The 22,323-nt window shown below is 33.8% G+C and overlaps 1 protein-coding gene across 3 annotated transcripts in view; it reads left to right on the top strand.

The window, feature by feature from the left end:
* LOC118205581 (putative E3 ubiquitin-protein ligase RNF144A-B) overlaps window positions 1–22,323 on the top strand; it is a 99,735-nt gene that overhangs the window by 52,279 nt on the left and 25,133 nt on the right. For all 3 annotated transcript variants that reach the window (XM_085823019.1, XM_085823016.1, XM_085823020.1), the window contains exons 5-6: window positions 3,692–3,804; window positions 13,230–13,321. In XM_085823019.1, coding sequence (XP_085679145.1) covers window positions 3,692–3,804; window positions 13,230–13,321 — 205 coding nt within the window. The remainder of the gene's footprint in view (window positions 1–3,691; window positions 3,805–13,229; window positions 13,322–22,323) is intronic.

Below are 22,323 nucleotides of genomic sequence, written 5' to 3'. Positions count from 1 at the left end.
TCACCTATGACGGAATTGCAGAACACCCCAGGGTACAGAAAATAAAACAGATGATTTTATCAGACAAGTCAGTGGCTTGAGACCGAACAGAAGTGAAAAGAAACCAGTTCTAAAGTGCTGGGACTGCGGTGTTGAAGGCCACGTGCGAAGGAACTGCAGAACTCCCCAGGGCATGGAAAATAAAACAGATGAGTTGAACAGGCAATTAAATACCAGGAGATGGAAAAGGAATGACAAGAAACCAAAGTGCTGGAACTGTGGAGCTGAAGTCCACGTACGAAAGAATTGCAGAACACCCCAGAGTACGAAAACTGAGACCATTTCTCAGCGACGATGCAAGAGACAAATTAATGACCATATCAAGGAACGGAGGTTGCCAGATAATGAAAAACCTTGTTGTAAAGCGCTCAAGATTTCTACAGTGAGTGGCAACAGTAACGGACTGTCCATCAATGGGCATATCGATGGAGTTCCTTGCAATATGATCATTGACACAGGAGCTAATGTTACCATCATTAGGAAAGATTTAGATGAACAATTTAAAGATAAACTTATTTGGATGCCATCCTGTGGTACCCTTCAGACTGCATCTGGTGACAAGATCAACATAGCTAGGAAGTTAAACCTGAACATCACGTTTGGAAGTGCTGCCTACCATCACACGGCATATCATATGTGGCGGATATTACACATCTATGCAAACTTGGACTGGACGTTTTAAGGAAATACAATTTTTCCTTAGACTTCAAAAACAATAAACTGCTTTCAGGATCTGAAGACATGACTATCCATCCTCAGAAGGGATCCTCGCCTGGAAATGCCGACGCTTTGTCTGAAAGAACCAGCTCGAGAAGCTGCCGAAATCATGCTAGGGTCGAAAAGACTACCAACTATTCTCCATTCCAGATGCTCTTCGGTCGAGACCTTCGTCTGCCTTGTGACTGCCTGTTTGGTCGCCCTACGATTGCACCTTCATCGCCTGAGGAATACATCCAAGATGTCCATGCCCAGTTTGAAGAGATGCACCGTTCTGCACGAAAGCGTGTCATCTTGGTGACGGAGGAAGTGGAGGCCAGATACGACACGAGAGTTACTGGATACAGATTCAAAGAAGGAGACAAGGTGTGTTTGTGGAACCCAATTCGACGAAAAGGACTCTGTCCAAAATTACAGTCACCTTGGGATGATCCGTACACAGTCCTAAACAAGCTAAATGACCTCGTGGTTCGGATCCGTAAGTCTTCGAACTCTAAACCTAAAGTCATTCTTACGACAGGTTAGCTCATTACTATGGCCATAGTAAGTAATGTAAATAATTGTAAATAGTGTAAGACCATGGTCCTTCTTGTTTCTAAATGTGTAGTATTTGATTTCTATTTTTGTATTTGATTTATGTTTAGTATTTGATAACATTTGGTTTGTATTTAGTATTATTGCATTTATGCCTTAGTTGTGAGTTTGGCTTCCTGTCCAGGGATTGTACTACTCGTGATGTGCAGTCCTTGGGAAGGGGGCAGTGTGTTACGGATTTGGTATTTAAATAGCTAATGTTAGTTGAATTGTAAATTAAATGGTTTTATTTCCCGCCCAGTGCAGCGCGTGACAAATATTAAAAGAAAGCCAAGCCAGAAAATTGAAAATACAAGAGCGTGTGCATTTAACATTTAATAAATACCTCTTTTTGATTTTGAGAAAGTTCTTGCGCACGATTTAAAAATCTTATAAAAAGGAGAAAAACCTTTCAATTCAGTAAGTCAGTAATTTTAGTTAGCTAGTTACTTAGTTTGTTGTTTTTTTTAAGAGTTTGTTTAGAAAACTGCTCTTGTTGATTGTAGCAAACTCGCGGATTAGCTTTCTTTAGCTGTTTTGAATTAAGTTCTCTTGAACATTGGAGTAGTTAGAAGATAACTACTGTGATAGATTGTGATACTGCACGATTATTTGAGGACATTTAATCATATTTGTTGTGATAATAATAAATTTTCTTTATTTTTCATCGGACTTGCGCATTCATTTCATAACGAACCCATATGCACGCAACAATATGTTTCACTTGCCTGGACTTGAGTAAAATATAAGCAATTAAAATTGTTTTGTTACAAGAGAGTTTTCAAACCTAGAGTCAAGTGGAAGTTATAATGAAAATAATGATGAAACTGTTAATTGTAGATGAAGAAGATTAGAAAACACTGGGATTGATCATTATATTTGAAGAATGTATAAAATGTGATGCAAATGTAATGATGTCAGACTTGTGCACAGTTGAAGAATTGAAAAACTGCCTGAAAACTTATAACCAGATGAATATTTAAGTAATGGGGATGAAGCAGAAAATGAAGAAAAAATTTCTCCTTCTTTTCAAAATGCTATCCACTGCATTGACACCCTCAGAAATTTGTGTGTAATTATTATACAAGCGAGAAAACATTTCAATGACTGAATTCAAATCATAGTAGTTTGAAGATTCAGAATCAAAAGACATGTCAGATGACAATTATATTTCTGTAAAGAAAGTTAAAATTGATTTTTAACTGTTTGGGGGAGGGCGCAACTTCTTATTCAAGATGGTAATCCAAATAAAGGTCCCCCCCCCAGAATTTTATGTAACTAAATACTGAATTGATGAACTTTATACAGAAATATGCATTCTTATATTTAAAATATAAAATTTGTATTGATATCAATTTTAAAGTAGTAATTATAAAAGTGTTTGTACTGTTTAATTGTTTAATATAAATTTGGTCGAACATAGTTAATATTTTAAACAAAATTTAGGTATGATTATAAAATTGTCTGATTTCAGTAGTAGGTTAGTAATATCAAAACTTTGCAACTAATAAAAATATTTGAATTTATTTCAAATTGTTAATTGAAATTTTGCTTTCATGTCTTTTTCATTTATACATTGTAAATGGTCCTTTGAATGATGTATAAATGGTGTTTCACTGTATCAGAATCTGGGGGAATAATGAATGCCATATGTAAAGAGAAAAGTAAAGAGTCATAAGTTAATTTCAGTTATTTATAAATGAACCAATGACAAGAATTATTAAAAAAAAATATTGGAACAGAAACTTATCGGCAACATCAAAATGGCACTTGGTCAGTATCATTAGATGAGCTCATGCTCTATTCTGAAAATTTCTGGTCAGGAATCAAAGATTAATTTGAGTGTACATCGCCAGATTAGAAAATGCAGTGAAACAGAACTAATGTATGCTAAAAATTCAAGAGATGAGTTTGCTGAAAATGTGGAAAAGTGGTAAAAAGCATAGTTTGCATTGATTGTATGTGAAAGTGAAAATTGTCACTTAATAGAACTTGGTCAATATAAAATGGAAAATTGAATGTCTCTATTATTAGTTGCAGTACTAAATGATTTGCTTCTTTGTTCTAAATTATTTTATTTTGTCTATATTTACTATGTGTAATTTCATGAGTATGTTCTCATGTGTTTAGGCTATAAGTAACAATGCTAACATTAACTTCTGTTTAAAATGTCTTTTTAGATGTTGTTACATACACTAATAAGAATATTATATTCAAATATATTATAGGGGTGAGAAAAATTCTAAATTAAAAATATTTGAACATTCTTGATTCTTGATACTTTCTTGATTTTTAATTCAACACATCAAGGTGATGGTTTTAGAATGTAATTGTTAATTTCTTTAAAAATCTTTAATTGTAGATGTTGAGTTGGATCCCCACAGGGTATGGTGTCCTGCAGCTGGTTGTGAAACAGTATGCACATTTCAGCCTCCTTCAGATCCCGATGTTGGAGTTCCAGTTTATTGTATTAATGTAAGTTCATTTAGGGAAAGTATCAAGTTAAAAAATATTTGTAAAATGTCTTTTTGTCCAAAGAAGCAATTAAAAAAAAAAGTATGCTTGTTAGACTGTGATGAAGTTCCACAAATCTTACCAAAGGAATAAAAACGTGAAAAACGGTCATCTGTTTATAACTGTCTGTATAATATTGACATGTTGTTCAAATCACAGTTTTCAACCTTTATCAACTGGCAGTCATCATTATTTCACAACTGCATAATAAATTATATTACAATGAGCAATTGTATCATTGTAAGGTATGGTCCTAGTAAAGAATGCTTATATGTCTGCTAAACTTAGGTGGCTTGTAAAAAGGAAAAATCTATTGCAAGTAATAACTAAGAAAATGAGCAAATTTTAAAGCATTTGTTCACTGTAATATATACTGAGAAACCAAAATACTGGAGCCTTATTCACCTTTTGGCTGTTCTTTCTGCCATGGAAATAGATGTAGCCATAAGGATATGCATGATTCAACAATTGTGAGTACTCCAAAGTATGCTCGAAAAATATGGCTTGTGTATATGATTTGTCAATATTTGTCATTTTTGCAGTAGTGGCAAAGATGAACATTTAAAAGGTTTTCCATAGAAACATATCTAGTTGTAATTTGTTGATTTTTTATGCACATGATACTGTGATATATTTATATATAATTCCATGGACAGGGTATTGTGAAAGTTGAAAGAATAAAATTTATATAAAAAAATCTGAATAGCCAAAACATAAAGAATTCCCACTAATTCCACATTTTAAATAACAACAAGCTTTAAGTAAAGTATCGAATGATAGTTTCCTTAAAGCTCGTTGGTGTTTAAAACATGAAATTGGTTGATTGTTTGCAAACAAAATCTAATGCATTTCCAAACCTTTCTGTGCCTGAATACGCAACTTTTTTTTTTATTCTGTTCTCCCAGACAATTGAAAATAATAACTATACACGCTTTTGTACACATCCTTTCTCATGCTTTCATTTGAACATATTGAATCGATTGTAGTATGTCCTCTGGTCGTGTTGAGTTTTAAGTTCTCAAATCAGTAACTTAATCATGAAATCTTTTAAAAGCAGCATGTTCTTGTAATTAACTGTAGAATGCTAAGTGTTGCCATACAATTTTTGTCTTTTCATAATTCATGATATCAGTGTTCTGTTTTCGTAATAAGATAACTTTTCTGTCCATTTAGCTTTATTAGATATTGCTTTCTTCACATAAAACTTAATGACAGAATCGTAAAATCCTGAAAAGCAGCATATCTTTAGAATCTCCGAATAAAGTGTTACTATATATTAGGGGCGTTCAAATGAATTCTTAAAACCCCCAGTTGTAAGAAAGGAAAAATTTCTAGTGTATGCTTTCAGTATGCTTAACCCGTTCAGGACCAGCATCGCGTATACGCGACACAAAGATTCCACTCCTACCAGCCCAGCGTCCCGTATATGCGACGCAAAGATTCTGCTCCTAAGAGCCCAGCGTAGCGTATATGCGACATTAAAATGGAACAATTTATTTGAATTTTTAAAAGCCAGTAAATGGAGCTAAGTGGTAATTGTTTTCACATGGATTGATTCATATGGCATTTCATGTACTGGTATTAGTTTATGTTTTGTGCTTCTGGTTTTTTAGAGATTTATTGAAATAAACAAGCTGGAAATCATGGCTCTTTATAAGTGCGCCTGTGAATTAAAGGGTGTTTTTGTTTATTTCATTAGGAATTTTTTTGTTTTTTTCTATTTATTTTGAAACTTAACATAAGCTTTCTTGGTTAATTAAAAAGTAACATTAGAACAATACAGTCAAAAGTCTTTAATCCGGACTCGTCGGGACTTCGGCGATTCCGGATTATAGATCATCAGTTTAAATCTGTTAAGATGGCATGCAGAAATTATAAAACTAAAAATATGAAACCGTAATTTATAAAATAATGAGCACTTATGATCTAAAGGGTATCCAAATTTACCAAAAAAGAAGCCTAATATTTATTTGTTTACTTTATTAAACATTTCTTTTAACGCGCGGATGCGTAAAGCATACCTTACTCATAGCCGAAATTAGAAAATTGCAACCAGAAAACTATGTGATTTGTATTCGTGATATTTATAATGACGAGGAATTTGATTTAAATCATATCAAAGACGGAGTACATCGAAATTAAATACTACATTTAGTAAGGAATTATAAGCCGACTAAAATAAAAACATCTGCCCTGAAGATAACGATAGTGTTGACAGATCAACTTCCAGTTCATTGCGCGCCGCGACGTGCCCCCCCCCCCTCCCGCGCAGAGCAGCGTGAAATTGATAAACAGATTTCGGAACGGTTAGATAAACAAAGGCTATGCTTTTATCCATTTTTTGTAGCAATTCGGTTTTTGTTTGATGGACATCGAAACATACTTTCGTTTTCTAGATCCTTTGGGAGCTCCAGCATCGGAAATTCTGTTTGACATAATCGAAAGTTCAAGCTTACTTTTAGAAAATTGCTCTTACAGTCTGCAAAAAATAATAAGCCCGATCCAATTTGAAGATTAAGGAACAACGCAATTATCAACATTAACTGAAATAGATAATTAGATAATTTTAGCTTATACCGTCCGTCATACATTAAACGCGCACGCGAAAACGTATTCTGCACTTGCGCAGATGCATATGCGCAGTCGTAAATGTCTTGCACGCACGAGTAAAACGCCTATGCGCATGCGTCAATGCGCCGCATGCGCAGAAAGATTTTAGCTTTGAGGTTCGGATTATAGATCATTCCGGATTACGGGTGTCCGAATTAACGACTTTTGACTGTATTACAGAAGAGGAAAGACTATCAGATTTCTCGACACGTAATGCGTCTTACTCGCATTTCTCAGGAAAGAGCCAGTGTTTTTGTTTTTCTTACTCGATTTAATAGGTCATTATATGTAATGCCTTGAATGGTCATTATATATAATGACACAGGCATAATATTTTGGTATATAATGTATTTATATATAATGTAATTATATATAAAGTATATATTGACGTGATCAGTAATGGATATCCTACCAGTGGGGTGTCTTTCCTTGATCACTTTCCGGTAATCGTGGATGCTGTTTTCGATTTAGAAAAACAGGAAGTCTTCTAATATAAATCTGATGTCACACAGTGTTTGAGGATGAATATTTCTGAGTGTCTTTTGAAGTTTTGTGACATGTGTTGGGATTATATTCAGTTTCATTTCGTTAGACATGGTTAAGAGACCTTACTTAAAAACTTAAAAATTTGTCCAAAATCACCGGACACTCTACCTTTCCATCTAACTGGAAGACAGTTTCTGAAAATTTGCATTGACAGAGGAGGTAATAAAAGTATTAGAAGATGCATTGTGTACGCTAAAACTAAGGAAAAGCGAAAGCAAACAGCGTATTTTGAGTGCGAAATATGCAATGTAGGGCTGTGTGTTGATTCTTGTTTTGAATTATTTCACGCACAGCAGAATTTTTAAACTGGAATTTAATTACCTACAGGTAATTCTTTTTTTTTTTTTTTTTTTTTTTTTTTTAAATTTTGTATTTGTAAATTTTTTCATGTTTATAGTATTTATTTCTGTGTGTATAGTTATGATTTTATTATTTTGCCAGTTTAATTTATTTCTATTAATGTGATATTCTTTATATTAATACACATTAAAAACAAGAACATTAAATATGCAACTTCAAAAGTTTAAGTTATAATATTAAAATGCTGATTTTATACGAATTTTTTTTCTAAAATTAGGCTTAACTGCTGAAAATGTGCGGGCCGTTGGCAACGATCCATTTCAGAGGGTCTGGTCCCGTGACAGTGCTTTATTCTCCCGGCCCTGGTCCTTAAGGGGTTTAAGAAAAACAAATTTATGCTATTGTCAAGGTGACATTATAGAATGAAAATTCCATATGAAATATATGTAGGAAGCCTTGGTGACATATACAGTTCCTATTACAAGCAATAATTTATTCATCTAGACTAAACACAGATGTTGGAAGCAAATTAGAAAAATGCGAGTTGTCTAACTGGAATATGTTGTGTGGCTTTTGCGTGCAATTATTGATAGGCACCCCATCATCTCTGCAGATAAATAAACCAGGGACAGTAGAAAAAATAACAAAATCTGATTTTGTATGTGAAAGCACATTTCTATGGTCCTACTGTGTGGCTGTGCATAAACTGATGAAAAGAGAAAAGTAAAAATGTGGTCCATTTTCAAATTAGCTGTTAAGAATGCAGAATAAGAATATTTTAGGAAATTATAGGACTTTGAAGCAACTGGTATTAGTAATGATGATTTTTCAGAAATTGGTAAAGAAATCATTAATAAATTTGAATATTATTTGAAATTCATTAATAACAGATATGAAGTGAAATTATTGTGGAAGAGATAGTAAGTAAGGATTGGGAACTCATTTCAAAATATCAAAGAATTGTCTTTTTAAATTAGACCATAAGCTCACAAAAAACGGCAAACTTGTCCAGCGATATAAAAAAACGGTACTATTCGGTTTCGAGGGCTGTAAAAAAAATTGCAGCAAAAATGTACACGCAAAAGCGCCAAATCTAGCAAACGCGCCCGTTTAACAGCGCGACAAATCTAGTGTACGCGCTGATTTCAGATTGCGTAAGTTTATATAGTTCTATATTTCTTAAAACGCCATTGAAATACCAGTTTAATTTTTAAATCCTTTTTTGATATCCTATGGATTTAACAATTTGGGAATTGCCCAAGACGAAAAGTCGGCAATAGAATTTTGAGTAAAGTGCACAATCACCCACTGCTCAACGCATTTTTAAGAATTGCACATACTTGGTATACGTGAACACATCGATCTATTTTCACTTAAAAAAAAAATCCTAGAATTGCACAAAAATGGCACTGCACACACCCTTGACATTATCTATGTACACATTGACCTATTTTCACTTAAAAAGTAAAAGAAAATTGACAAAAATCCAATTAAGACACAATAACACGCCGAATAAATACTAATTCAGAAACCAAACAACAAAAATCAGCGTTAATTTACAAAATTTTCACAGGACTAGTTTCGATGGTTTTACCGAACCATCATCTTCAGCTGCAAAACCGCAAATGAACAAGATAGGAAATAATGTTTAGATAAGATAAGAAAGCCTGGACAAGAATAAGCAAGTGGCGCCATCTGTTGGCGAAACCAGAACTAAAACATAATTTCTCTAAAAGCCGAAGGCAAATTGGGATTGGAATTAGGATCGTTAACTAGAACAGAAAGATTTTTATGAATGTGAAATGCCTCTAGAAAATCCAGTTCTCCAATGGAAAATGTTTTTTGAATAATTTTGGCAGCAGAAAAATTGAAAGTGTAATTTCGGACCAACAATGTTGAGCAACAGAAGACTTCTGTGTTTCCTTTTTTCTAACATATGCCTCATGTTCCTTGACGCGAAATTTTAAGGCTCTCTTAGTTTGGCCAATGTAAATTAAACCGCACTGGCAAGGAATCCTATAAATACCCCAGGAATTCATATCCGGAATGGGGTCCTTGAGTATAGAAGTTGGAATTTTATTGATGGGAGAGTAAACAACCCGAAAGTTAAATTTCTGCAAAATATGTGCAACTTTATAGCTAATTGATGGAAAGAAGGGAATGACAACAGAATTTTTATAATCTCCTAAAATAAGAGTGTGGCTTTTAGTGTGTTGAGATGAGAATTTTTTAACTGCTTGATTAATAATGTTGGGTGAAAAGCCCCTGTCAATAGCTATTGCTTTTAAATAATTTAGTTCTTCATCAAGGGCTAGTTTGGAGGAGCAAACTTGAAGAGCACGGAAAACATAGGAATAAAATGAAGCTAACTTTTGTTTAGTCGGATGACATGATTTAAAGTGTGGTGGAAGGCAAACCGATGAAGGTTTACGGTAAACTGTAGTACTGAAGTTGGATGTGTTACGTGTGACCAGAATGTCGAGAAACGGAAGAGAATTGCAAGTCTCAAGTTCAAAAGTGAACTGAATAGCAGGATCAATAGAATTCATTGTTGAAAGAACTCTATTTAAATCATCTTTATTACCTTCAAACAGGGTAAAAGTATCGTCTACGTAGTGGAACCATGCCGGGAAGTTTAAAGTTTCAAACAATTTTGATTCATAATAATGCATGTAGATATCAGCCAGGATGGGACTGAGGGGGCTTCCCATGGCTAATCCCTCAGTTTGCTTGTAATATTTATTTTGGAAAACAAAATGTGTTTGTTCAAACACATTAGTATTAAAAATCCAATTGTTTTTACCCTTGTAAAAAGCGGCAAACAAATAAGTGAGCGATTCTGCACTTTACCGAGAATATTTTCAAAGAAAAGGCATCATTCATTATAGAAAATTACGTTGAACAATGAACGGATGAAATTATGTTTTAGTGATAAGTCGGTAGTGAAATAGCGATGCAGGCATCCATTCAGTTATGTTTAGCAATTTTTATATAAATTTGATTCTTGATTTATTCAAAAATTCTAAGATTTACGAGAGTGTCACTTGGTGGTACTTGTAGACCCTTCATTTTAAATATAGATGTCAGTTTAAATCTGGTAAGATAGCATGCAGAAATTATAAAATTAAAAATATGAAACCATAATTTATGAAATAAAGAGCAATTATGATCTAAAGGGTATCAAAATTTACAAAAAAAAAGCTTTATATTTATTTGCTTACTTTATTAAATATTTCTTTCAACGCGCGCATAGTCGAAATTAGAAAATTGCAACCAGAAAACTATTTGATGTGTATTTGTGATATTTATAATGAGGAGGAATTTGATTTAAATCATATCAAAGATGGAGTACATCAAGATGAAATACTACATTTAGTAAGGAATTATAAGCCGAATAAGATAAAAACATCTGCCCTGAAGATAAGGATCGTGCCTCCCCCCCCCCATCCTCAGAGCAGTGTGAAAATGATAAACATATTTCGGAATGATTAGAGAATCAAAGGATATGCCTTTATCCATTTATTGCAGCAATTCCACTTTTTGTTTGATGGACATCGAAACATGCTTTCGCTTTGTAGATGCTTTGGTAGCTCCAGAATTGGAAATTCTTTTTGACATAATCGAAAGTTCAAGCTTACTTTTATAAAATTGCTCTAACAGTCTGCAAAAAATAATAAGCCGGATTCAATTCAAAGATTAAGGAACAACGCAATCTTAAACATTAAATGAAATAAATAATTTTAGCTTAGCTTATACCGTCCATTATATATTAAACGCGTATGCTTTAATGCATGCACAGAAAGTTTGTAGCTTTGAGGTCCGGATTATGGACGTCCGGATTAAAGACTTTTGACTGTATATAAGAAAGAGTATTACAAAGTTGTTGAAATGTTACACACATCCCTGTATGTTGATTTAATTTCTGATTAATGTAATCTTCAAATCAGTTCCCATTTATAGCTCAGAGAGCTAAGAGATCACAATTTGAGCTTATGCAATTAAGGCTGTATGTATTGCCTTGTGTTCATTGTTTTTAGTACTTTGAAGTGGTAGCATTGATTGTACTCTTAGGTCTGGATACATATTTTTTGTGTGGAAAGTTCCAGAACTGTGTAGTGTTTTCGGAGAAATAAATTTCATGAATTCTGTGTGCATTAAATCCATTACGAACCCATAAGCATGTAACAGTATGTTAATGCTTTGGACATTATATGTTGATACAGAATACGGTTTGTTAATACTTTGCTGAGAGTTTGTTAATACTTAGTTGTGAGGAGTGAATTGTTTCAGCGTAGAGATTTTATTTGTAGCGCATGTAGATTTGATGAGCTTTGAAGATGTGTTGTAAGCATGCCCTTATTATCAAAAATAATCATTGAGGAAGTAGAGAATTCCTTGTCTGGGATCATTCCAGAATTACGTGCTCCCTTGTATATATTTGTTAGTGTTATTGTTATACAGTCAAAAGTCTTTAATCCGAACTCGTCGGGACTTCACCGATTCCGGATTATAGATCATCAGTTTAAATCTGGTAAGATGGCATGCAGAAATTATAAAATTAAGAACAATTATGATCTAAAGGGTATCAAAATTTACAAAAAAAAAAAAAGCTTAATATTTATTTGTTTACTTTATTAAACATTTCTTTCAATGTAAATTGTTTAAGTTGCTTCGTTTTTTATGTGATAATACATTCTCTTTAATTCTATAAACAGACATAATTTCTTGTTCAGTTACAAAGTTCCGCTGCTCAAGTCCTATAATTGCTGTGTTGAGAATACCGATTAATTTGTCAATCGAAATTTTTTTCGTTTTCAATAACCTCTCTCACTTTCTTCGCTATCGGAAGCGAATTATAATGACTAGGAAATTGATTTAAATCATATCAAAGATGGAGTACATCGAGATGAAATACTACGCTTAGTAAGGAATTATAAGCCAAATAAAATAAAAACATCTGCCCTGAAGATAAGGATAGTGCTGACAGATCAACTTCCAATTCATTGCGCGCCGCGGCATTAAAGATAAAAAAAGTTTATATAAACAAACGTTAAAGTTTAGATAAACAAAGGATATGCCTTTATCCATTTTTTGCAGCAATTCCACTTTTTGTTTAATGGACTTCGAAACATACTTTCGCTTTGTAAATCCTTTACATATTAGTAAATATATATCAGAAATTCTATTTGACATAATCGAAAGTTCAAGCTTACTTTTATAAAATTGCTCTAACAGTCTGCAAAAAACAATAAGCCGGATCCAATTCGAAGATTAAGGAACAATGCAATCTGCAACATTAACTGAATTAGATAATTTTAGCTTAGCTTATACGGTCTGTTATACATTAAGCACGCATGCGCACACGCATATTCGCAGCCGTAAAGGTCTTACGCGCATGCATCAAGAAAGTTTGTAGCTTTGAGGTCCGGATTATGGGTGTTCGAATTAACGACTTTTGACTGTATCTGAGATTTATTGAAATCCCATTCTGTATTAGTATGGGTATTTTAGAGAAGCATTTTGATCCTGCACTGCCTTTAAAGGATGACAGTGCATGTTCTTTTTAAGTCTAGCTTAGTTCAGCAATAACTGAAATTTGCGAACTGATTAGCTCATTTGCCACTTACTTTTCTGCAATCACCAAATGTTAAAATGCATAGTCCAAATGTTGTGCCCTTAAAGCCTGATTGATTCCACCCGCCCCTGTTTCTCTAGTCAACTAAACCGAGTTCCTTCGCTTTTTGTTTGTCTATTATATTTATCCTTATGGCCTATGTATGTTTCGTACAGCTAGATAATTCAAAGTTATTCCATAGAGTTAATTCTTTAACTTATGAGCTATGTATAAAATAGGATTTAGTTTTAGTTGAATGAGTTTTGTATTGTATTGTTTAATTAAAACTTGTTTTTAACATTATGTATTTTTTCAGTGTAGAACAAGGTTTTGTTCTCTGTGTAAATTAGGATGGCATGATAATACCACCTGTGAAGATATGAGAAAAGCCTTAAGTGATGAAATTGAGTATGTTATTCTTCATAGTATTTACATATAAAATATATAATGCAGTTTTTTTTCATGTTTATGTAAGTTCTGTCTTCTGTTATCCCCTCTTTTCAAGTAAAATTAAAATTAGGAAACGTCATGAGAAATATGCTTAAATTTCCAGCAATATGTTACAAAATATGAATAAATGTATATACTCAAAATAATGAAAAGTTAGTTCCCCTATGGTCCTCAGGTAAAAAGAGAAAGGATAGTTATTGCAATAACAATAATATATGTGGGAGTAATTTAGTTATTATTAATATTTCTGTTAGTCTAGTAAATGTCGAGTACTGTATAAATAAAGTAACATATTTTCCAAACAGAATTAACAAATTAAGTATCAAAACTAAAAATCATATTCAATTTAAGAATATGATTAAAAACGTGAAAAATCATTTTAAAACTCTCTATTTCTGCTCTCTTCTGGAGAGGGGGGGAGGGAAGATGAAAGAAATGGCATGAGACAGTTAAAATAATACTAATAATAGTAAACTTGTATTATATAAAGTATAAAAGAAAAGGTTTAAATTTTTGAAAATGCTATTTTTCTTTATTAAGGATAGAAGATAATCAGAACTATTGAATGCTGTTAATCCGTCCTGGGTTCAGGTTCTAATGATCAGATAGGCAGAAGGAAATTTGTATGGTTTTCCCCCATAAATTCAAACTAGTTGCCACTAGAATAGCACATATTAAAAGTATTCATTTAGTACGCTTGAGGAGAGAAGCATATATAATGTTAAGGAAACATATTGTTGCAAAATGCAGTGAGATAAACTAAACAGCAGGCTTAGGGTTGACGGAAAGTGGCAGGTTGGTGGGAAATCACCCGTTTGGCGACTCAGCGATATATCATAGATAGAGTGAAAACATTCTAGATCACATTCTTAGAGATTAGCTTGAGAGCGATCGACCAAGTCAGGACCTTACTGTAGTGCTTTGCCATGAAGCTGTCTTCACTGTTATGCCTGAAGGCTGTGTTGCTGATTGTTTCAGCATGTTTGTCATACTATGACAAGTGGAAAGTGGAAACATGTCTTTGGAACTGTCCTGTGTAATAATGCTTACTGGCGAATAAATTGTATTTTGATTCTTCCTCAACTGTTATCATTAATTACTCCCAATCCACGAACCCATAGAACACAACAATATAAACCCCAAGTGATTTTCTTATCAAAAACCACTTAAAACATATTTTGCTTTCTTTCTTAATATAGAAAATGTCTTGTGATATTTTAAAAATAAATACTATAGTAAGATATACAAAACTAAGAATAAAAACCTGGAAATTGCTTAAGCTTTCTAATGGCTTCTGAGATCCATGCTGCTTCAAAAGTTAGAAAAGATGTTTAAACATACAAACATTTAATTTATATAGTGAAAATATTAAGTTTTTGTAAATAGTTAATTAAAGAATAAATGATACAAATCAACTTTTTTCTTACCATTTTGTAGCAAAGAACATTAAATCTGCAGAAAAATCTTCATAACTCATGAAATACAAAAAAGAATGTTAAACAATTTTAAAATGAACTCTTTATTAAGGCTGGAATAAGACAAGCAAAAGGAAAGGCTGTTAAGTAACTATACCAAAATTTAATAAGGATATGATTTTTTATAACAAACACAAATTTGGTAATAAAAGTAAGGATATCCAGCAAATGGATTGATCTGACACTTGGTTGATTTAAACTGAATTGAAGATGTTTTCAATGCTTTAGTTAGCATGATTTCAGAATTCCAGCCTTTTATAGGTCACTTCAAAAGCTAGCAATTATGCTAAACAGGAGAAATTCCCCCAGCAAAATCCTTTCAAAACTCGTATAAAAACAATGAATATTGTTGCAAAGTGTTTCTGTTGGAAGAAAATGATGTCCTTTTTTACATTTTTGATGATTTAAGGTATTTATTATATGTATGATTATTTAGTAAGCCCGGTGGTGCAGTGGCTAGTGCTTCGCGTAGCAGCACCACAGGTCCAGGGTTCGAGCACACTGGGCTGACCACTTACTTGTCCAGGCTATATGCTCATGCACCCAAGGCCCATGGTCTAGAAAGCAGATATAAGGATACACCAGCCATTGTCTCTAAGAGCTGTTTGTGCTGCCAAGTTTAGTTTTAGTATGATAATTTAATAGCTTTCTTTTTTTGTGTGTGTTTGAAAATGAATCTCAAAACTGTAAAATACTCAAAACTGCATCCCACAAGTTATAAATACATAGTTTTTGTAAAACTTTACTCCATTAGCTAATAAGTTGCTGGAGTTATGTTTGTTTTTATTTATAATTATCTCTAATTTATTTTCATTCCAGTGTAAATCGGCCTTTTATAGAATGTATTAGAATTGCAACTGAAATATTTTGGATTGTTTTGCAAGCATTCTTAATCAAATGATATATTTACAGAGAATAAATTAATGTAATGGCTATATAAAATAATAACAGGAACCAAAATAAACAATTGAATATGGTATAGTGTTGGAAATAAAATAATGATAATTTGAATGAACGTTTAAAATGTTTTAGCATATGTCTGGTTGGTATTTGTAATGAATTAAGTTGAAAACTAAATTGATATTGCTTAAATAATATAATAATGCTGTTGCATGTGTTCGGGTTTGTAATAGATTGAATGCAAACACAACCGATGATAGCTTGGTAAAATAAATTTTACCAAAACAAACAAAGACTTCAAAAGAAACAGTTCTACAGTTCTAGAACTTCCCACAGAAATATTCGTACAGCTCTTCTCAGTATCACAGAGCACATGTAGTTATGCTTTAAACTACTAAGAATATTAACCACAAAGCAATACAAAGTGCATCTAGAAAGGTGAAGCTCGTACGGCGATCTCTCAGTAATCTGAACTCATGCTCGTGCTCTCTTGACTTGGCTCCCACAGACTTCTTTTTGTTTCCCAAACTCAAAACTGTGATCAAAGGAACACGCTTTGTGAATGTTGAAGACATCAAGAAGAATGTGACTTCGACATTGAAGAGCCTTCCAAAAGAGTACTTTAAAAGTTGTTTCCACAACTTATACAGCCGAGCACAGAAGTGTATTACGGCAGATGGGGATTAATTCGAAGTTATGTTTTTCACATCATCTGTTCTGGTGTTATTAGGGCAGTCCTGAAAATTAATAGCCACACCTTTTACAAAAAATACTGCAGTTTCACATATAATTTTACTAAAATTATTTACACACTACCTGACATTAAAAATGCAACACCAAGGATTGGCCCTAAAATTACGCAAATTTCAGGGTAAGTACACGTCACTGAATTATGCGAATCATGTGAAACACTCGGCTCTTCAGTACACATTGAAGAAGATATAAGGGAAGTAACCTGCAGAATGTTCAAATTTTGTGCTATTATTTCTGCTAGGGAAATCATCGTAGTAAATCTGTTCTTGTCTCATAGGACATGTGTAATAGCAGAGAATGCCAGGCCATCATCAACAGAGGCAGTTCCAGCAGACAGATAATTTTATGAGGGTCATGGTGATCAAACTAAGAAGGGCAGGTTGGTCCGTATGGCAAATTTCACCTGACATACACCTGGACACATTCACAGTGCGCTGGCTGTGGCGACAATGGTTGGAACAAGGCAATGTGGCAAGTTTGAGGGGTGCCTGTGCAGCCAGAGTGATGTCAGTACATGTGGATCGATGCATCCACGAACAAGCGAACTATCTGTAGATTGGTGGCTACTTACCCGCAGTCATGTTATCCGTTAAGAAGACCACCATTGACGTCATTGTCTGCAATGGTGCCAGGCTCGAGCATTGTGGGTGACGGAATGGCACAGGGTCATGTTCTCGGATGAGTCATGCTTCTTTTTCTCCAATGATAGTCATCGCATACGAGTGTGGCACCAATGTGGAGACAGGTCCAACCCGACAGCAATTGTGGAATGCCTCACCACACAACAATGTGGCATCATGGTTTGGGGTACAATCGTGTACAATTCCACGCCACCTCTAATTTGTATTCAGGGCACTATGATGGCCCTAATGATGCATGGATGATAGGCTGCAGCTGGTGACACCCCGCAATTTTCAACAGGATGTGCCAACAAAGTAGCATTGAATAATAATTGCTTGCAGGTGTTGAATGCATCTTTTGTTTTATCATCCCATTAAGTTCTGCCAAGTCCTTTATTTTTCCTTTTACCAAATCATGGAGACAAGCTTGCATTTTGTATAAAATGATGGTAAAAGTTAGGCATTGCAAGAAATCACCTTAGATCCTTTACAGTCTTAGGTAGCGGGTATTTGTATAGAGCTTTTATCTTTTTTGGTAATGGGGATATACCATCTGAAGAAACTAGGAAACCTAGGAATCAGATTTCTCTTTGCCCCAAAACGCATTTAGCTAAATTAATTTTAAGTCTGTAGTTCTTCAATAATTCAAACACCTTTTCTAAATCGGCTTTGTGCGTGTGGTGTCATCTTCTGATGCTATGAGTACATCAATGAGGTAAGCGTAACAGCAATCTAAACTTTGTAAAACTTGATCAGTAAATCTTTGAAATGTTTGAGCTGCATTATTTACCGTAATTTCCGGAAGAAAGACCGAATCAGCATAAACGCCGCACTCGAGAAAAATCGCAGGAAGAAAATTAAAATTACACAGAAATGCCGCAATAGATTAAATTGCGCTTGACATCGTCATGGACTGTATAGATGCAAAAACTCAACCTAAGTCCTGATATATGACATGAAATGACAGTTAAGAAAAATGCATGAAATGAAACCATAACTCAAAAATAAATTAAAGGTAAGAAATGTATAGCTTCTGTGCCGTTTAGAGACATTTTCAAAAATTTTCCGCTCCCTAATTAAAAACTATCCAACAAGTACTTGTACCCTAACTGATGGGATCTGTATTTGGCAGAATGCCAAGAAAAATCTATTCATGCTGAAGGGGAAATACGTCAGAGTTCGTTATTGCGAGGCAGGTGTAGTCGTGTCCGCCTTTGAAAAACATTGCAGAAAAGGCAGGGGTGGAAAGAGGATGGGTCCTGGAAGATTCATCGAATGGCAGAGGAGAGAGACTATTCAAACTGATGAAAATGTTTATTTGAAAGGGGGAAGAATGTTATTGTTCTGAGATCTCGTTTAGGGTGAATAAGGCATGTAGGTCCGTTCAAGGGAAAGAACGTAAACAAAATAACGTTCGCAAAAAGCAACTGAGTGGTCTTTTGTGTGGGAACAGCACCAATCTATGCACAATGACAAGGCCATCCAAACTATGTACAATGACCATCATAGGAAATATTTTATTTTTAGTGCACCTAAACGCTGCATGGGTAGAAATGCCGCACCCACTGAAAATTTAAGTTTTAAACACGTAAACGCCGCAGCGTTTCTTCCGGAAATTACAGTAACCCAAATGTTATGTTTGTGTATTCATATAATCCAATGGGAGTAATTACCACTGTCTTTTTTATATCAGATTGTTGAATTGGAATTTGGTGGTAAGCCTTGACAAGATCTATTTTGCCTTTTTTTTTTTTTTTTTTTTTTTTTTTTTTTTTTCCCTCCCCTGTTAAACATTGTGAAAAGTCATGCACATGTGGTAAAGGGTAACGATCAGGCAAGGTAATTTAATTCAATTTCTTGAAATCATCACAAATTCTCCAATCACCACTTTTGTTTTTTAACAAAATGTATATGTATGGACTAGCGTAAGGACTTTTCGAAGGCTGAATGATTCTTTTTTCATTAAAGCCTTGAATTCCTTTTTAAAGCTTCTAATTTTTTTAGGTGATAATCGTCTGACTTTTGAATAGACAGGAGGACTTTTAGTTTCAATACAGTGTTGTACATTATGAGTAATTGAGCTTGTATGTATTGTGGGATTAAATAATTCTTGAAATTTGTTTAAAATTTTACTATAAGGAGCATTGTCACAAATGAGAATTATTCCCAAAGAAGGTTCTAGAGCACTGTATCCTTTAGAATTTGAATTGATAAGGCACTCGATCAAATGTTGATTTTTTAATATCCACCAAAATTTGAATTTATTTTAAAAATATGCACGTTATGATAGGTTGGGATACATTCGCAATAATGAAGTGCCAAGGAAATAATCTTCTTAAACCAAGATTGAGTTTGAAGCTTTTTGTGCCATAACTACATATTTTTGAACTATTGGCAGCATATAAAGTCAAATTTTGCGTCTTACATTTGGTAAATTTTTTAGGAATGCAACTTATTGCAGCCGCTGTCAATCAAGAATTGAAAACCAGTACTTTTACCCAAAATGAATAAGTGACGGTGCACTTGACTACAATCCGTCGCCTCTAATATGGAGGTGCCTGAAAGTTTTCCTGCCATTTGTATGGAGAAATACATTTTTTAGCTCTTTGAACAAAACAGCTACGATATTAGCACAAATTGTGACTATGCGATTTAACATAATGACTTTACCTCTTGATTTGCAAAATTTTTGTTTTCTGCTTTCACTACATTGCCGAAATTATCTACTATGTCGTAATTTACATTCTATATCTACTTCGTAATTTGCATGGCACTGTTTTCATCTTGATTTGCTAGAATTTTATTTTCTGCTTTCACTACATTGCCAAAATTATTTACTATCTTAATGTACTTTGTAATTTGCATGGCCTAATTTAATTTGCATTCTGTATCTACTTCGTAATTTGCATGGCACTGTTTTCATATCTTCATACAGACTTTTTTTTTTTTTCTGTCAGATAACATACATTGAGGAAGGACTATTTGTATATACTCAAATTAATGTGTGAACTAAAATATCAAGGAAAAGGAAATTGCAGTTAGCTTTCTTTATATTGAAACCTAACTGTTAAGAATTTTATGTAATATTCTGCGTGCAAGAAATAATGTTACTTGGAGATTATAGAATGTAATCAAATAGGGAATGAACAAAATGATCTGCAGTTTGGTAAAAGTTTAATGCTTTTATTCTGGAGCTTCTTAATTCGACTTAAAGGGAACGAATTTAGAACTTTTTTCGAATATGGTATTCCAATATAGAATCATTAATGTGTGGAAGTAAATAAAATTTTATGGGCTATATATTTTTAATATTCTAAAAAATATATAATTTAAATTGAAACAAAAGTTTATATAGATTTAAGTAATTAGGCTTTAATAATAATTCAGAAGTCAAACAACAAAAATCAGCGTTATATTTACCAAATTTTCACAGGACTAGTTTCGATGGTTTTACCGAACCACCATCTTCAGCTGCAAAACCGCAAATGAACCAGATAGGAAATAATGATTAGATAAGGTAAGAAAGCCTGGACAAGAATAAGCAAGTGGCACCATCTGTTGGTGAAACCAGAACTAAAACATCATTTCTTTAAAGGCCGAAGGCAAATTTGGATTGGAATTAGGATCGTTAACTAGAACAGAAAGATTTTTATGAATGTGAAATGCCTCTAGAAAATCCAGTTCTCCAATGGAAGATGTTTTTTGAATAATTTTGGCAGCAGAAAAACTGAAAGTGTGGTTTTCGGACCAACAATGTTGAGCAACAGAAGACTTCTGTGTTTCCCTTTTTCTAACATATGCCTCATGTTCCTTGACGCGAAATTTTAAGGCTCTCTTAGTTTGGCCAATGTAAATTAAACCACACTGGCAAGGAATCCTATAAATACCCCAGGAATTCATATCCGGAATGGGGTCCTTGAGTATGGAACTCGGAATTTTATTGATGGGAGAATAAACAACCCGAAAGTTAAATTTCTGCAAAATATGTGCAACTTTATAGCTAATTGATGGAAAGAAGGGAATGACAACAGAATTTTTATAATCTCCTAAAACAAGAGTGTGCCTTTTAGTGTGTTGAGATGAGAATTTTTTAACGGCTTGATTAATAATGTTGGGTGGAAAGCCCCTGTCAATAGCTATTGCTTTTAAATAATTTAGTTCTTCATCAAGGGCTAGTTTGGAGGGGCAAACTTGAAGAGCACGGAAAACATAGGAATAAAATGAAGCTAACTTTTGTTTAGTCGGATGACATGATTTAAAGTGTGGTGGAAGGCAAACCGATGAAGGTTTACGGTAAACCGTAGTACTGAAGTTGGATGTGTTACGTGTGACCAGAATGTCGAGAAACGGAAGAGAATTGCAAGTCTCAAGTTCAAAAGTGAACTGAATAGCAGGATCAATGGAATTCATTGTTGAAAGAACTTTATTTAAATCATCTTTATTACCTTCAAACAGAGTAAAAGTGTATCGTCTACGTAGCGGAACCATGCCGGGAAGTTTAAAGTTTCAAACAATTTTGATTCATAATAATGCATGTAGATATCAGCCAGGATGGGATTGAGGGGGCTTCCCATGGCTAATCCCTCAGTTTGCTTGTAATATTTATTTTGGAAAACAAAATGTGTTTGTTTCAAACAGAGGTGAGTGAGAGAAATTAGCTCATCAATTTCGATGCAAGAGAAATGAAATTCGCGAAGTCTGGTTTCTAGACATCTTAATGCACCTTCCACTGGGACATTGGTGAATAATGGTTTTACATCAAAAGAAACCATGAGTAAATTACTAGGAGAAATGTTTTTAACTTTTTTTACAAACTCTATTGAATTTTTTATGGTGTAAATGTTATTGTCTAATAGAGTTGAAAATCTAGAAACTAAATATTTAGCTAATGGATACGAGGCAGTACCTAAATTTGATACAATAGGGCGGAAAGGAATACCACTTTTATGAATTTGGGGAAGAGCATATAATCTGGCACAATTCGCAACAGATGGGATAAGTGAATGTTTTAAGTTGCCTGAAATGATTTGCGAAGATTTGATCGCAGTTTTTATTTTTGACAAGTCCGAAGGTGAAGAATCTTTAGGGATCGGATTATATGGTCCTTCGTTTAAGAGTTTAGTGACACCATCGATGTAAGTGTTCCTATCCATGACGACTATCTGGCCACCTTTGTCGGCCTTTGAAATAATAATATCCGGGTTAGAATGAA

Source organism: Stegodyphus dumicola, chromosome 1, assembly GCF_044657685.1.
Source record: "Stegodyphus dumicola isolate Sdum_Otavi_A_Nest chromosome 1, ASM4465768v1".
Classification (NCBI taxonomy): Eukaryota; Metazoa; Arthropoda; class Arachnida; order Araneae; family Eresidae; genus Stegodyphus; species Stegodyphus dumicola.
Note: the sequence above shows the minus strand (reverse complement) of the source record. Positions and strands in the feature narration are given on the sequence as shown.